We start from the raw sequence: 18,648 nt of genomic DNA on the forward strand, positions 1-18,648 counted from the left end.
GGACACTTGTTAAATACTCAACTGCAGGTTTATCCAGTTGCTTAAGCATTACCATCGATATTCGGTGTGGGCCCAACGCTTTGGATGATTTCGCATTTCGGATGGCATCTGCAACATCGCTCATCGCAATTTGTGGTGGTACCTCCTCGGCTGGAAGAGCTCTTCTTATACGGCGTAGCACACTTCTCTTCGCCCTATCACTCTCGGGGTGCTCTATGAACTGCCGGTTAAAATAACACGCGCACCTATTTGGTTTAGTTACAGTCACGCCGTTGAATGTAACTGCTGTTCTGTCATCCTTCCTTTCCGGATTCGATAGTGATTTAACCCACAATTTACTTAATCCTGCACCAATGTTGCATTGCTTCAGGTGGTTTAGACACTTTTTCCGCTTATGTTCGCCTACTAACCTGTTGACTTCAAGAGTAAGCTCTCTAACTTTTGGTTCTTCAGGGTTCGTACGACGAAGCTCATCACGCTCATTCGCTAGTCCCGTCGCCTCTGCTGGGAAATTTGGTCTTATTTCGGGTATTCGACCAGCACCCGAGGATCTGAGTGGTCAATTCTCTGAAGCGGTGATTGGTAAATTCTCTGAACCCTTGCCAATCAGCTTTCGCATGGTTCAGGAAAGCACGACGTTCAGAGGTTATGAAATCGGGTGGTCTGTTTACGGAGACGATGATAGGGAGGTGGTCTGAGCTAAGGGAAATGACGGATTGCCAGGATATGTCATATATCAGACCTGGTGACACAATGGTGATATCTGGCGAGCTGTGGCAGTCTCCTCTAATCCTCGTAGGAGCGTCGTCATTCACCGTGCAACTCGTGGAGCTATCAATTTGCTCAGTCAGCGCTGTACCCCCCTTGTTCATTACCTAGGACGAAATGCCAAAGCTCATGATGAGCATTGAAGTCCCCTAGCACCAGACGGTTATTGTCCTCTAAAAGCGAACTAATATCGGGCATATAACGCTGGGCACAGCTATTCATCGGCGGTATGTACACATTAAGCAGCTCTACCTCGGCAGTACCACACTTTACTGCTACCCCCATACATTCCATGTATGGGTCAGTTCAAGCGAGATAGGTCTGTACTGGACAGACTGGTGTATCAGGAAGGCAAGTCCACCTCCTCCGCTTCTTGTGCGATCCTTCCGCAAAACGTTGTAACCATCACAACGCAAGCTACAGGTGGCGGTAAGCTTTGTTTCTTGGATCGCGGCAACCATGATGTTTTTCCAACTCATAAAATCTACAATTTCGCTGACCTTATTGTGGAGACCGTTGCAATTGAATTGCAGGAATGATGCATTTCCGGGCCGTTGAACTACAACTTGTGGTGTTAGATGCTGCATTTGTTGTTGTTGGGGAGACTGCGACGACGACGAAGGATCAGACGACGACGCACTGGGCGATGCAGCAAGGCTGATGCAGCATGCAGCAAGGTGCTACTAAGGCCAGAGCACCCACGAAAATGCACCCATTCCATACATCCATTACATCTCACCATTGTTGACATGTGGTGGATGCGGATCTGGCAAACGGAACAGATCAATACTGGCCCGGGGTTCATCTCCATCCAGGCACGGACTAGAAGAGATCGGAGCAGGCATTCCGGGATAAATTGCCGCTCGCATGGTGAAAAAATACACGAACACAAACACTTAATTGTTGAGATGACGCCCCTTGTCGAAGATTCCTCCGAGTCAATCCGGTGCATAGAACCGGCAGCCGTGGGATTGAGAATTCCATGTAGATTTGGTTGGCGGCTACTCGATTGTTCTCATAAATTGTTTTTCAACATCAGCTTTATATGCACTTATGCTCCCAATGAAGACAAGGATGAACATACCAAGGATATATTTTACGAGTGCTTAGAAAAAACATATGGACGTTGTCCTGCCCATGACATTAAAATGACTCAAGGCGATTTTATTGCCAATAAAGGAAAGGCCCAACAGTCTGGAAATTCGACCTCCACAGTGAACTATCTAATGGAATAAGGCTGATGGAGGAGGAAACATAGACTCGGACCACTGCCTTGTTGCTGTAAAGGTACGTACCCGATTAAACGTAGCAAATAAAGTACGAACGGAAACAACACAACATATACCACTCAACTGGCCCATTTGCTTAATCAAATCACTCATCGTCTCGATAACATATCAGCACAATGGCAAAGTACTGTCCAACTCAATGCAAGCAGCCGCAAAATCCATACATGGACCTGAAGTGTCGTGCTGCTACTAAAGACAAAAATGCTGCATAGAGAGCATTCGTAGCGCACAAGACAGGTATCGGGAGAGAGGAGAAATGTGTTTTTCCACAGGAAAAAGAAAAAAATGTAAAATCGGGAATGTGAAAAAATCGAGAACCGAACATTGTACCAAAGACTGAAACAACAACCTGATGACTATGATACAGGCACATCCCCCTGTGGAGACTAGCAAGGTAAATTGGTAACTCAAAATATGGAAAGAGCATTTTCCAAACAGTTGGTATACAATGGTAGCCAAAACGACGATGATACCGCAGATTCAATCCCAAAAATTGGTGTTGAATGTATACCGCCCGGCCAAGATGAGGTAAAGACAGCAATAAACCGGCTGCAAATAATAATAAGGCAGCGGAAGGCGATGACCTACTAGCCAAGCTGATAAAGTGTTAGCACTAGGTAGCACCATTTGGCAAGAAGAACGCGTATCCGACGATTGGACCCTGAGCAATCTGCGTCCCGTCCACAAGAAGGGAGATAAAACTATGTACTCAAACTGCAGGGGCATAAATATGCTCCCTATTGCTGATAAGGTAGTGTCGGGGATATTAGGAGAACGACTAAAGCCTATAGGCAACAAAATAATTGGGCTATACCAATGTGGCTTTAGACTTGACCAGATATTTACCCTACGACCAATCCTGGAATATACCCAAGAGGTGCATATCGACACCTATTACCTTTCTGAGGATTATAAAACAGCCTTCAACAGCCTCTTACGTTCAAAAGTTGTTCAAGCCATATCTAAATTTGTTATCCCCGCAAGGCTCATTCGGATTTGTAAGATAACTTTAAGAGATACCCGATCCTCAGTTAAAGGTTTAAGGCAAGGAGACAGCATGTCGTGTGATCTCTTCAAAATCATGTTGGAAAAAGTTATACGAGATGTGAAGGAAAAAAACTGAAAGTGACTTATTCAACATACTGCCAGGAAAGGTTATACGATATGCAGATTTTAAAAGAAATGGTACAATTTACACCAATATGCTTATGATAAAGACATCATGGGACGATCAGTAAAGGAAGTAACTAATACCTTTAAAAAATTTGAAGGAGAATCTGCTGAAGCGCGTCTAGCAGTAAACGGCAACAAAACCAAGCTAATGGTATCGACGCGAAACTAAAAAAAATCACGAGTCGGGGATATTAAACCCCAACTTAAAACAATGTCACGAGTTGGGGTTTTAATTTTAAAAAATTCCACGAGTTGGGGTATATTAAACCCCAACCTAAAAAAAATTCACGAGTTGGGGTTTAAACATTAAAAAATTTCACGAATTGGGGTTTAAACATGAAAAAATTCCAAGAGTTGGGGTATATTAAACCCCAACCTAAAAAAATCACGAGTCGGGGATATTAAACCCCAACTTAAAAAAATGTCACGAGTTGGGGTTTAAACTTTAAAATATTCCACGAGTTGGGGTATATTAAAGCCCAACCTAAAAAATATTTACGAGTTGGGTTTAAACTTTAAACAATTCCACGAGTTGGGGTATATTAAACCCCAACCTAAAAAAATTTCACGAGTTGGGGTATAAACTTTAAAAAATTCCACGAGTTGGGGAATGTTAAACCCCAACCTAAAAAAATTCACGAGTTGGGTTTAAACTTTAAAAAATTCCACGAGTTGGGGAATGTTAAACCCCAACCTAAAAAAAATCACGAGTTGGGTTTAAACTTTAAAAAATTCCACGAGTTGGGGTATATTAAAGCCCAACCTAAAAAAATTTCACGAGTTGGGGTTTAAACTTTAAAAAATTCCACGAGTTGGGATATATTAAACCCAAACCTAGAAAAAATTACACGAGTTGGGGCTTAAACTGTAAAAAATTCCACGAGTTGCGGTATATTGAACCCCAACCTAAAAAAATTCACGAATTGGGTTTAAACTCTAAAAAATTCCACGAGTTGGGGTATATTATACCTGAACCTAAAAAATTTCACGAATTTGGGTTTAAGCTTTAAAAAATTCCACGAGTTGGGGTATATTAAACCCCACGAGTTGGGGTTTAAAGCATACTGGAAAACATAATATGGCTGTAAAACTGTCCACAGCGAACAGCATCGGTATACATTTCCAAAGGATCTTCGAACATACCCTAAAACGGCACTTAGACACAAATGTTGAACTTTTGTGGGGGAAGTACCATAAGGAGAAGATCGATATCGGCATTTTAGAAGTTAAACTAAATTTGGACAAATATTAGGAGATCCAAAGTTTGCACCAAATTTGTTGCCCCGTTCAAGAGATAACGTGCACACCATTTTAGTAACACTTTTTAAATATTAGGGGAAAGTACCGGAAGTTGTTGACAATCTTCGAACTGAAACTTCGTTTTGTTTGGACAACATATGACGAAGGCCTAATTTTGGCCCAATTTGTTCATCAGTTCGAGAGTTTTAGTGCTCTCCAGCAATTACATATGGTGCCATAGGGGTTTTACACATTTCGGGCTGTTTTCTCAAGAAGTATGGACTTGCCCCTGTAAAACTTTTACCGTCGTAATTGAAGCAGCGAATGCAAGTTGCTTCAACAGTGATTCGAGAGCAGATCTAAAAGTGAACTTATCCGAAATTTTGTGTTGGAGGTACCCGAAGTGGTGGACAAATATAGTCCATACTCAAACCTGATATACATCTGGTAGATATATTAGGATATGTATTGTATGGACCAAATCGGTCATTTCCTTCAAGAGTTATCGTGCACACAATTTTTCCGAGCATTTTTGAAGTTTTGTGGGTGAAGTACCCGGGAGTGGACCGATATGGCTTTACTTCGAACTTAAACTAAGTTTGGACAAAATATTATGAAGACCAACTTTTGGACCGAATCGGCAGATCCGTTCGTCAGGCGCTCCAACCACTACACATGATGCCATAGGATTTTTTAACTTTTTATTTTCCCAGGATGTATGTACTTGCCCCTGATGAAACTTGTATCGTCGTATGGCGGGAAGTTAATACAAGTTGTTACAACAAAAATTAAAGCGATTCGGGAGCAGGTCCTAAACTAAACTTTTTCTAAATTTTGTGTGGGAGTTACCGGAAGGAGTAGACCGTTTGAGTTCATATTGGAAGCTCATTTAAGTCTGGTATAAGTTTCACGATTTGCAAAATATGGACCAAATCTGTTACACCCTTCAAGAGTTATCGTGCGCACAAATTTTCCGAACTTTTGAGGTGGAGTTTCTATCTTCGAACTTAAACTATGTTTGGACAGAAAAAAATACGTTTTTTATCAAAATTTACGAAACAAATTTTCGACTTTGGACTCCTTTTACTAGGAAGCTGTACAGAGCACACACGTGCTATATACATACATCAAATGACGTGGAATCTTGAGTTCTACAATCATAACAATAGTTTAGGTCATTATCTGGCTGTGCTCTCTAATTATAAGATAAATTCAAAAATGCCGAATTCAAATCTTCAAAATTTCAGCATCGATTTAAGTGGGATGCAGTGTATTTATCGAAAAATCATACATAAGAAACATGTTGTCCAAAGGGTATTTTTCAATTCTTTCTTTGAGCACAGGTCTAAATGTTTCGTCCTTTTGCAAGAAATAACACAAAAAACTTGTTTACTCAAACACATTTTTAGCCATTTTTTTATAATATTATGATTTTCCATATTATGAGATTGTGGCTAAAACACTTCAATAAATATAAATATATTCTTATTGTATAAAATATATTTACCTTATTAAATTGTGAACCTCAACTTCAACGATTGTAAAACTATTTTGAATATTACCATATATAAATACATATGTAGGTACTGTATAACCAGAATTGTTTTCTAATTACAAAAATCAATTATTTAAAAAAAAAACATATTAATTAATTACCACTAAAAATGTCGTCATAAATATTTAATAAATTCGTAGCAAAAACAAACATCATAAACTATTTATTTGTTCACACTCTATGCATCATTGCAGAATTTTTAAAACATATTATGCTTATTTGCATTTGGGTTTGGCATACATCAGTTGACATAATCAAAATGATGAGTTTATTATGATTTAACAATTTCAAGGCCTATGATATCATTTTTCTATACATATATCATAAAAAATTGTTTTATGTGTCTTCGAAATGAATAGATTCGATAAGGCCGCATTTATATTGGTCAATTATTTTATTGACAATATACTTTAGTCGTATACAAAATATGCTAGATAGTATCTTTATGGGCGAACTGAAACGCACGAACATATTATTCTTCATCCGATTTATTGCTGCCGTCTTCTGAGATTGGTGCTGTGGCATCATCGTATCTTGCCATATCGTCGGTGTCATGCTTAAGTGTCCAATACGCCATTTTGACATTTTAAGATAAAGGTACCTTACTAGATTTTAAACCATGCTCTTTCAGATTTTTTTAATCGGTTTTCTTCTATCTTCTATAGTTTTTGAGATATTCACATGTCAATATGTTCCATATCCGCTTTGTGACGCAAAAAATCCTGTCTTTTTGTTCCATATCCATAAAGCCTAGCGTATGGAACAAAACAACATTGAACGTTTTTGTTCCATATCCATGCCGTGTGGCGTGATGATGAGTACGATATTGATATCAGTGACCACCGCAGTACCTTGCTCATCTAACAGAAGGATGTGTGTATCTGTAATAAAGCTCACAATTGCATGTTTCACTTTTTTGAGAATTTTCGGATGTCGATATTTTTACACTCCTATCTTCCCACAGGGTGCCACCGTGGTGCAATGGTATGCACACCCGCCTTGCATGCTGAAGGTCGTGGGTTCGATTCCCAGGCCAGGCAACATCAACATTTTCAACGGTGGCAAAATACCCCTCAGTAATGTTGGCGACATTTCTTGAGTATTTCAGCCATGTAATATTTCTCTAGAAGTGCTGCAATAGACAGTAGGTCCCATATCATTGAGCTAACATGAATCGGTGTGCACTCATTGCTATGAGAGAAGTCTCCCTTGTCCCGTATGGGATGTTTGTGCAACAATTATTATTATTATGTTGCCATATCTCTGTTTCTATACCCTACACCACACTGTCCATGTATTTTTGTGAATAAAGTACAGGTTGCATTTATTGTGCGATACGCATGACAATTGGGGAAGACAGTTTTTTGGCCAAAAGGTGATGCCTATTTATTTAACAATCGGTTCAGATTTGGATATAGCTCCCATGTATATTTCCGCCCGATTTAAAGGATTTGTTGCACCAATCACCCTGTGTAAGTCCAATACATAGCTCGCATATATGTATATCTACGTTCGATTTGAGGTACTTGGTGCACCAAACACGTAAATTCTCTCCAATATTGATGCAATTTGAAAAATGTCAACGAATTCAGACTAGAAAGAAGTTTGGCAAATTATATTGAAATGAATTTAGATTTGGATATAGCTCTCATAAATTTGATTTCCCGATTTCGTGTATTTGACGCACCAAACACAAAATTGGACAGACATTTTGATGAAATTTAGAAAATTTGACGTAATTAAGTGTTCTTTCCTTACTGGTTTTCCTACGTAATAAATTTTTCTCCTCCTTCCTTTTCTTCCGATATCTCCTTCTTGTGAACTTTATTTCTATTGTTTTTAGCATAATAGTGAATTGATCCCACAATCGATAGTCTCCACACGGAGAAAAATATATGTTAGAAATAAACAATTTGTTTTTGGACTGGCTGCAAAAAAATAAGTTTGGATTCAAACAAATATATGTTTGCACCATTTCGTAACATATCTCAATTTTATTTGTATGGGAACGATCATATATTTGTATGTTAGAACATATTTTTTATAGGTGGAGAGAGGATTTTTGTCAAAGAGCGTAACAACAGGGCTCTTGCTTATTTTATAACAGTGGTCACCAGCAACAACAAATTCAACCGCTGCGTTTGTGTTGGGCACACACACGAGATTATCTATCCCTCTCTAGATAAACATCTTGTGCGTTAATTCATTGCTAAAACAAAGAAGATGATCGGTGTTGAGAGCAACGATCAAACTCACCACAACTGAGATTTTGTGTGTTCACACAGACACGGCTCGCGAGCCCAGTGGTGATTAACACTGTTTTATAATAAAGAGCTGTGTGTATGGTGCATTAGAAGACTCTGAAGCAGCGACAAGAGGGTGAAGAAGTCTGTTTTAGCATTGGTGGTGTATGTGCAGTATGCGGACAAACGCTTGTCTTTCGTTCTTTGTTGTCATTATTTCTGTAACTCACAGGCCACCAAACTAGTAATCAAAGAGGAAAAAAATGGAATGAATTATTTGTTGTTTGGTAGTTAAATCGAGAAATGCAGAGAGCATTTTTCTTCAGTTTCTTTATAGCAATCGTTGAATGCGGAATGTGTTATTCATTTTTTATAAATTTTTCCATTCCGTTTTTCTTTCAATAAAGTATGTTATGTATTTCTTGAATTTGGAATTTTGTACCTATGCGGCTGTTGTTGCTTTTGTGTTTGTATGCATTTCAATAAAAGAAACCATTTATGGATGTGTGTATGTCAGGTATAGCCAGTGGTCGTTTACTGAGAGAAAGTGAGCATACACTTCAATGTGTTCTACATTGAAATTTACGCTCACTTGCTCTCAGTAAATGCCCTCTGGCTGGTATATCTGTGGCTTTTGAGTTTGTATGTATATTACATACATCTAAACAAATATTTGTTTGCACCCAAACATAAATTTGTTTACACTCAAAAAATATTTGTTTGGGTTCAAACATATATTTGTTTGCACACAAACATACATTTGTTTGCAGGACCCAACCATATGTTATGTTAGGGACTGTTGCAAACATATATATGTTTGCTGCAAAATATGTTTGGGGCATACATATGATAGAGAGGCCTTTTTCCTCCGTTCATTTCTTCGTTGAGAACAGAAAGGATATTTTCTGTCATAAGTTATTCGCGGAGTGAATAAGAGTGAAACATCATGAGGTAAAGTCAGCAATAAACCCGCTAAAGAATAATAAGGCAGCAGGAGCCGATAGCTTACCAGGCGAGCTGTTCAAAACCTGAGGCGACACGCTGGTAAGGTGTATGAATCAACCAGTTAGCATCATCTGGCAGAAAGAACGCGTACCCGACGATTGGAACCTGATTATCCCGTGTCCCGTCCACAAGAAAGGAGATAAGACTGTATGCTCTAACTATAGGGGCATACGTCTTCTCCCTATTGCCTACAAGTTAGTGTCAGGGATATTATGCGAACGACTAAAGCCTATGGTCAATGAAATAGAAGTCCACAATTGAACAGATATTTACCCTGCGGCAAATCCTGGAGAAGACCCAAGAGTTGCAGATCGACACCTACGACCTGTTTGTCGATTATAAAGCAGCCATAAACAGCCCCTACGCCCAAAGTTATTGCAAGCCATGTCTGAATTTGGTATTCCCGCAAAACTCATTCGGCTTTGTAAGATGAATTTAACTGATGATATTGATCAGTTAAAATAAGAAGGAACCTCTCCGAACAATTCAGTACCAAAAGAGGTTTCTGACAAGAAGACAGACTTTCGTGTGACCATGTTGAGCAGGAAAAGGTTGCTGGAAAAGGTTATATGTCAAAAGAAATGGAACGATCAGTAAAGGAAGTACCTGATACATTTAAGAAGGTCAAAGGAGATCCAACAAAAGTCGGTCTGGCGGTAAACGGTGAAAAGACAAAGTTGATGGTGTCGACGCGCAATGCGTTCATAGAGCTCGGAAAAACAGTCGAAGTTGGTTCCTATATATTTGAGGTAGTAAAAGACTTCGTCTACCTCGGCACCGCAATAAACACAACAAACAACATCAGTTGTAAAATAAAATAAAAGGATTGTATTGGCCAACATATGCTACTTTGGCTCAAGTAAGCAGTTTAAAAACAAAGCCATATCTCGTCAAACAAAAACATTGCTTTACAAAACACTGATTCTACACTAGGGTTATAACTTTTTTACAACCTCATATCCCTGTATCATATCGTGATGAATTTTGCCATAAGATTACAAAAAATCATAATTATAAGGTGCTTCGTTGAAAAAACCTCACGCACAAAATGATTTTAAAATTTGAATTTATCCAAATTATGGACAATTTTTTGAAGTCGCAGTAAGCAGATATACAACTGAAAATAAACTTTAGAGTCACATGAGATAATTAAACTGACATAACATTTATTTCTCACTAATTTTCTTCAATTCTGAGAATCGTAAGAATGTCGTAAACGCTTTTATTTAAAGATATAATTTTTTAACAAAAAACAAAAAAAAAAATAAAATTTTTCAAAGTGGTTTGTGCATGACCCTTTTCAATATTTGAATGAAATAAACATTATTATAGTTATTAGTAGGCTTATATTTATTCATTTATGCAAAAAAAAATAATTTTTGAAAAAAAATGTTATTTTTCATTTCATACATTTTTTCAAAAATTATAATTTTTAAAATCGATTTGTGCGTGACCTTTTTTTATATTTCAATGGAATAAACGATAGCGTAGTGATTATTAGGCAAAAGTTCATTCATCACTGCTACAGGAAATCATTTTTGAGAAAAAAACTGTCAAAAAGTCATAACCCTAATACTACACAGGAAAAATACCATTACAAAACCCCCTACTAACACATTATTTTTACAAGGGCATGTCGCGAGAAATAAGTATTTATTTTTGGCCACTTAAATAGGTAAGTAGTCACGACTTCTAGTAACTAGTTATTTAACTACATATTTAAGTGGTCAAAAAACAACTACTTCTATCGCGCGACATGGCCTTGTTAAAATAATGGGTGAGTAGGGGATTTTGTAATGAGTACTTTACTGGGTACCCGTGCTAATGTATGGTTCCTAAACGTGGGTACTTGTGCAAGCAAACAAGGCAGTGCTTGGTATGTTTGATAGAAAAATAGATAGAAAATAGATAGAAAAAAAACAAGTGAATGATGAGATGAAAAGTTGTGGTATTCCAGAAAGCGAAGCAATATAAAGAGAAAATTGGAGATAATTTCTTAGTTCGGCTTATGGAATAAATGTTCTGTAATGACCAAGCTAATTAAGTTATTCACGGCACTTGTTGTGGTATTAAAAAGGTTTCCCAATATTTGACGCAAAATGAAAATGTCGCTAGACATTTACGCAGTGGGGGACCAACTTTAAATCAACTTTCTCCTTTCCATGATATCCACGTTGGTCTAATGTTTCAGTTTTCAGGTTCGGACTTCATTTAAACTCATTACATCTGGATTAATTATTTCCAAACAACTTGGACTTATTGCTAAATATTTCTAATCTTATTAGAACCTCCTCAATAGCGCTGTGAAAACGAATCTGACATTTCACTGAACACAATTGAATAATATATTAAAAACTCTATAAAAAATAAACTAAAAACATAAGTTCTTCTTCATCTGATCTGGTGGGTGTGGATGAAAAATCAACCAACTCATTTTTCAAGCAGCAACAACATTGTTATAATTTATGGTACTTTTGATTGAAGAATTTGAAAGCATCTCATAGAAGAATGTGAATGTTGTTGAATGGCAGAATATAAACCTCAGGAAACTAGACAAGAAAACAAGTTTCATTGCGGTGTGCGTACTTACGTACTTCTTCTACATAGAGCAAATAGAAGCTTATCCATTCATACAAAAAACACAAGATTGGTATCATGGTTTAGAGAAATTCAAATGGACAACCTACCAATAAGCAAATAAGTGTTCGAATGGAAATGACTTTGCAAATCAAATCATGTTGGATAGACAAAACACTCACAATTCAAGTGAAGAACATTTGCGGTGCTTATTAAACAAGTTGAAATGTGAAATTATTAAAACTCAATACCAAATTAGTTGACTTTCGAACGTTGCAGACATCAGAACGCCAAACACCCAACGCAAAGGGGCAAACGGGAATATTTTCAACAAAAAAAAAACACATTGTTTATTGTGGCAGTGAAACCTTGAAAAGTGAAAATTGTGATGCTAGGAAATTTAAATAAATTAATTATTCAATTTTTAATTAGTGCAACAGTGTTGTGGCATTATGGCCTGGCCAAAGACTATTATACGTCCATAGCTGGTTTGGAGGATTTATACAAAACGGAACTACAACTCACATCGGAAATGCAAAATTACATTGACTCGTTAAGGCTACACATTGAAATGTTACAAAGGTAGGTGAAGGTGACGGTGAAGGATGTCAATGTAACAATGTGCCGGAAGGTCGCATGTTTGTATTGTAGTTATGTTTGATTGACTCGAATGTAAACAAAATCCGTTTTAGAATTCCATAAATTATTCGTTGTTTGACTTTTTGTGTTGCGGCATTAGAATAAATATGAAAAATTAATATTATTTGCAAAAATATTTTCGATAATTAAATTGCATTAAAAGAGGTTATTGTGTGGGTCAAATTGCTATTTAAATGTGATTGTTTGTATGCTTTTGACAGTGGAATTTTTTTTTTTTTACAAATATTTTGTATGTACTCGTATATAGTCTGAAAAACTGTAAAGGGTTTCAGTGAAACAACAAATCAGAAAGTACCAGCTATACAATCAGATTGTGATACAATAAAACCATAATACATCCCTCCAAACATTTGGAAGTTAAATATATCTTCTCTCAGTAAATGCGTCTCTGTAAAGTGCCTGCATTCAGTTAAAAATGCGACTGTTGTCTTTTTACAAGAACAAATATGTTGTTATCGCTTTTTTATCCGTATGTGGTCACAACTGCGTGACATACGGGATTATAAAAAGCGAGACTTTATGTTGTACAAAAACAAATGCTTCAAGTCTGGAGCATTGATACTACTCTCTGTTATAGAGAGTTCTGTTTTCAAAACAATAGTGGCAGCATTACAAAAACAATTTGATTGACGTGATTTCATCATTTCTTGTGAAGTTCTGTTAGCTATCGGTACAAACTTTATACAAAAATTTAAATGAAAATAAAGCTGTTTAGTTTATTTATTGTTTATTTAAAACTTTTATAACAAAGTAAATCAAACGTGTTATTATTCATTTGAACTCAATGTAAATGCGGTTATAAAAGGTGCATTGTATTATAAAAATTGTTTCTTTTTGATCAATTTTATAATAAAATGCACCTTTTATAACCGCAGTAACATTAAATTCAAATGAATAATAATAATACGTTTGAATAAACAATAAAAAAACTATCTAGCCTTTTACAGATACTGTCGCTTCCGTCACTACTTAAAGTTTCGTAAGCGTTACTTGCATGAGTACCTAATGCACACTCAAAGTGCACCGGTTCCGACACTCCAACTGAATCGCATAAGAAACATACAGCAGTGACGGAAGCGATAATAGAGTTTGGGCCGCATAAGTGGAACAGTTTCTTCAGTCATTTTTGTCTTTTCGGATACAAATGCGACTGTCGCAGTAGACACAACTATCGCCTTTCAGTGACTTTTGCGTCAAGCAGGCGATAGAAAATGTTTGGAGGGCCCTCCAAACATTTGGAAGTTAAATATATCTTCTCTCAGTAAATGTGTCTCTATAAAGTGTCTGCATTCAGTTAAAAATGCGACTGTTGTCGTTTTACAAGAACAAATATGTTGTTATCGCTTTTTTATCCGTATGTGGTCACAACTGCGTGACTTACAGGATTATAAAAAGCGACACTTTATGTTGTACAAAAACAAATGCTTTAAGTCTGGAGCATTGATACTACTCTCTGTTATAGAGTGTATTGTTTTCAAAACAATAGTGGCAGCGTTAGAAAAACAATTTGATTGACGTGATTTCTTCATTTCTTGTTTAGTTTTGTTAGCTATCGGTACAAACTTTATACAAAAAATTAAATGAAAATAAAGCGGTTTAGTTTATTTATTATTTATTTTCAACTTTTATAAAAAAGTAAATCAAACGTGTTATTATTCATTTGAACTCAATGTAAATGCGGTTATAAAAGGTGCATTGTATTATAAAAATTGTTTCTTTTTGATACATTTTATAATAAAATTCACGTTTTATAACAGCAGTAACATTAAAATCAAATGAATAATGATAAGTTTGAATAAACAATAAAAAACTAAATAGCCTTTTACAGATACTGTCGCTTCCGTCACTACTTAAAGTTTCGTAAGCGGTACCTGCATGAGTACCTAATGCACACTCAAAGTGCCCCGGTTCCGACACTCCAACTGAATCGCATAAGAAACATACAGCAGTGACGGAAGCGATAATAGAGTTTGAGCCGCATAAGTGGAACAGTTTCTTTAGTCATTTTTGTCTTTTCGGATACAAATGCGACTGTCGCAGTAGACACAACTATCGCCTTTCAGTGACTTTTGCGTCAATCAGGCGATAGAAAATGTTTGGAGGGAATGTTACAATGTGCCGGAAGGTCGCATGATTGTATTGTGGTTATGTTTGATTGACTCGAATTTAAACAAAATCCGTTTTCCATAAATTATTCTCTATTTGACTTTTTGTGTGGTGTTGCATTAGAATAAATATGAAAAATTAATATTATTTGCAAAAATATTTTCGATAACTAAATTGCATTATAAGAGGTTAATTTGTGGGTCAAGTTTTTAAATGCACAGTGTCGGCCAAAACTAAAGCACCCCCTCAATACATTTTTTTAAATGGTAATTTTTTTTAAAAAACGAAGTTGATTTTTCTTATATTTCTTTTTATTTGTTTATATTCAAAAAAACATTTTAGGTCGCAAATATAAGCGGACAAAACTAAAGCACCCCCAATTCGATGTATAACAAAAACTATTGAAATCAATATTGCGTTGGGTATCCTTTATTCTGGATGGCACACGCACATCTTTTAGGCGTAGACGATATTAAATTATTTGTAATTTTGCCTGTTAGGGCGAAGAACATTTTTAATAATTTTTATTAATTTTCTCGTTTAGAGTTAAGCTTGATGATCGGAAATGTTTTACAAGTGAAAAAGGAAAGCCAAGGACTCGAACCCACACAGTCACCAAATTACGTTACCTAGTTTCGCTGTTGGTTAAGCAGCTCTTCAGACATATCGACTGTCGAATGGCTTCTCTGTCCTAGAACTTTTCGTTTTTCAAATGCAAATGTGTTTTTATACATTAACGGATATTTGGCCGTTGAAATGTATTTCTTCATGACAAACGCTATTTTGCGCTGCCTTGGAAGTTATGAGTTTTGTTTTGAACGCAAACTCATAACTTCAAAGGCAGCGCAAAATAGCGTTTGTCATGAAGAAATACATTTCAACGGCCAAATATCCGTTAGTGCCGGAGCGCTTTTTAAATAAATCGCTATTCAAATTGACATTTTTAAGGGTTTTTTAGGTTTTCACGATTTTGGTTGGAAACCGCAAGTCCAATCGACATGAGACTAAAGAAAAGGTTGTAGCTATGAAAATTCTCTACAAGATTAACCTTCATGATAATTTTGTAGGTTTTACCGTTATTGAGATATGGAAGATCAAATTGGGACAATGCATTTACTGTATCCCTATCTTATAAAACAATGTCATACATGGTGCGCCTTAACTAACCATAAGTGAAAGCCACTTACACCTGGGAAGTTTTTGCGGATTTTGAAACAGCAATGTTCATGCGTGAGGAAAATCCAATAACAAGAATAAATATCTGTAGGGATTTTTAAATAAATCGCGGTCAAATCTCACATTTTTTAGGTTTATTTTAAGTTTTTTGCGATTTTGCTTGAAAACCGCAAGTCATATCAAAATGGGGCTAAAGAAAATGTTGTAGCTCTGAAAATTCTTTAGAGGATTGACTATTATGATTTGTTCCTAGGTTTTACCATTTTTGAGATATATGGATGTTCAGGTCACTTTTTTAGCTTTTTTGTTAAGTTTTCTCGATTTGTTTGAAAACGGTAAGTCTTATCGAAATGGGACTAGAGAGAATCTTTTAGCTGTGAAAATGTTCTACTAAATTGGCGTTAGGAATTTTTTCCTTGGTTATGCCGTTTTCGAGATTTATAAGTTTATGTTATTAAATTGCAGTCATGACATTGTTTTATAAGGAGGCGATCCAGTCAATGCATTGTCCCAATTTGAACTTCTAAATTTAATAACGGTAAACCTTACGAAATTATCAAAAATGTCAATCATGTAGAGAACTTTCATTGCTACAACATTTTCTTTAGTCCCATTTCAATAGGACTTGCGGTTTCCAAGCGAAATCGCGAAAACCTAAAAACCCCCTAAAAATGTCAACTTGAATCGCTCCGGCGATTTGTTTTTGTTTTTTAATTTTTCACATCTATGAACATTGTAGTTTCAGAATCCGCAGAAACTTCCCTTTTGTAAGCACCTTCCATTTAAAGTTGCTTCAAGAGCACCGTGATGGGCAGCGGTTAAATCCTAAATATTGTAAGGGCACTGTAAAACATGAAGGCGGAACATAATGGTGTGGGATATTTTTCGGGGCAAGGTATTTAACCAGTTCATAAAATTAATGGAATTATGGATCGTTTCAAGTGTCGTAATGTATTAAAAGACGTGATGTTGCCTTATGCTGAAGAAGAGATGCCACTTAGATGGACATTCCAGGAAGATAACGAGCCAAAACATGTATCGAAAGTGGTTAAGGAGTGATTCCAAAAAAATTCGACAGAAGTTCGCCATTGGCCTGCCCAATCCCCTGATCCCTGATTGGGACTTGTGAGGGATCGTTATCTCAAAAATTAACCGAAAAAAATTGCATAACCATTGAAAATTAATTTGAAGCCGCAAAAGTAGCTTTGGAAGAATTATCGACGGCAATATTTAAAAATTTAATATAAATAAAAAATAAAATATGTGCTTGTGTTATCCAAAATAAAGGGTACGCAAATGTCAACCGTATATAACCGAAAAATTTTTGGAGGCATTTCAATTTAGGCTTTTTTATTATCAGGGGGTAAATAACTTCTAGTTACTCTCCACAATTGACCCTAATTTCAAATTTCAGGATTCCAGCTCTATCCGTTCACACAAATCCAAATTGTAATAAATTTAGTACCATTTAGTACTTTTCGTAACCTTGTAGTTCGAATTTCCAAAAACCCTTTGGTACATCTTTCTAACTCTCCATCAGTGACCCTCATTCCAAATTTCAGAATTCTAGCTCTTACCGTTTGCCTAATACAAAGGGTACCATATTTAATACCTTTTAGTATTTTTCGTACCCTTCCAATTCGAATTTCGAAAAATCCAGCCTTACACCCCTACACACCAACAACAACCCACACTAAAAATTTCAAGTTTCTAGCTTCAGCCGTTTCGTCCGGGCGTTGATGAATCAGTCAGTCAATCAGTCAGTCACTCACCTCACTACTCTTTTATATATATAGATTTAATATGGAAATGGTGAAGACTGACAATTTTGTTGTACTACTACATATTTTAATTGTTATTTAATTTCATTTATGTACTGTTCGTACTTTAGTTCGAATTTCCAAAAAAAAATGTAGACTGTATCGCACCCCAACACCTCAACAGCGATCTTGTAAAACAGTTGATCCACTTTTTTAAATGGACTTACTAAAATGAATAAAAATAAATAGAATAAAATAAAACAACAATAATAGAATAAAAATACAATTTTGTTGAGAAGATACTTCACGTTTGACTACTTGATTTCAGTGCATTATTTAGAAACCGCCGTCGCGTTAACGTAAAACAAATAGTACACTATTTAGAACTACAATTTTTGCTCCACTTGTACGCCCAATGCCGATTTTCATAACCTAATCATCATAACCATTCATCGGTTCGTTGAATACCAGTTCTTCAATGTTTAATATTGTTTAAACTTCTAGTACACTTATTGTACGGCAACCTCTAACAGTAAAACTGACAAATAAATAAATAATAAATTACGCCACTTTAGTACTTTTCACTTTACACTTTAGTACTTTCCGTACACTAAATATATAATTCCAGCTTCATTCCTGCAGCCAACACCAAATTTAGTACCATTTTGTACTTTTCGCAGCCTTATAGTAGGTATTTTCAAAACTAATTAAGCCCTTAACAACTAAGCCCATAGCGACCTCCATAACTAATTTCAAAATTTATATGCATTTTAAAAACTCCTTATTTAAACACCCCCTGACCCTAATACAATACCAAAACGGTACCAAATTTAATTCATATAATAGGTAAAAGTTTAAAAAAAGACAATAAACACAATATATTACAGTATTGTATGTATTTCTTTCTTCAGAAATTTGGAAAAAAATTACGTATTTTCCAAAATGGGGGAACTCGTTGTCTTTTGGAGCACGTTACGCCCACATCTTCCAATATTTTTACCTTTTTTTTTGGTTTCCTTTGATTCAATATGATTTTCGATAGTAATTATATAGAAATTAACAATCGGTGACGACAAAAAAAAATTGGGATTCGGGTC

General features: G+C 36.1%; 1 protein-coding gene across 1 annotated transcript in view; it reads left to right on the forward strand.

The window, feature by feature from the left end:
• Positions 1 to 12,104: 12,104 nt before the first annotated feature.
• Positions 12,105 to 18,648, forward strand: part of LOC141389483 (prolyl 4-hydroxylase subunit alpha-2-like) — a 63,734-nt gene continuing 57,190 nt past the window's right edge. The window contains exon 1 of the mRNA XM_073961017.1: positions 12,105 to 12,431. Coding sequence (XP_073817118.1) covers positions 12,238 to 12,431 — 194 coding nt within the window. The 5' untranslated portion in view covers positions 12,105 to 12,237. The remainder of the gene's footprint in view (positions 12,432 to 18,648) is intronic.

Source organism: Musca autumnalis, unplaced genomic scaffold (genome assembly GCF_047663935.1).
Source record: "Musca autumnalis isolate F117 unplaced genomic scaffold, ASM4766393v1 scaffold_1, whole genome shotgun sequence".
NCBI lineage: Eukaryota > Metazoa > Arthropoda > Insecta > Diptera > Muscidae > Musca > Musca autumnalis.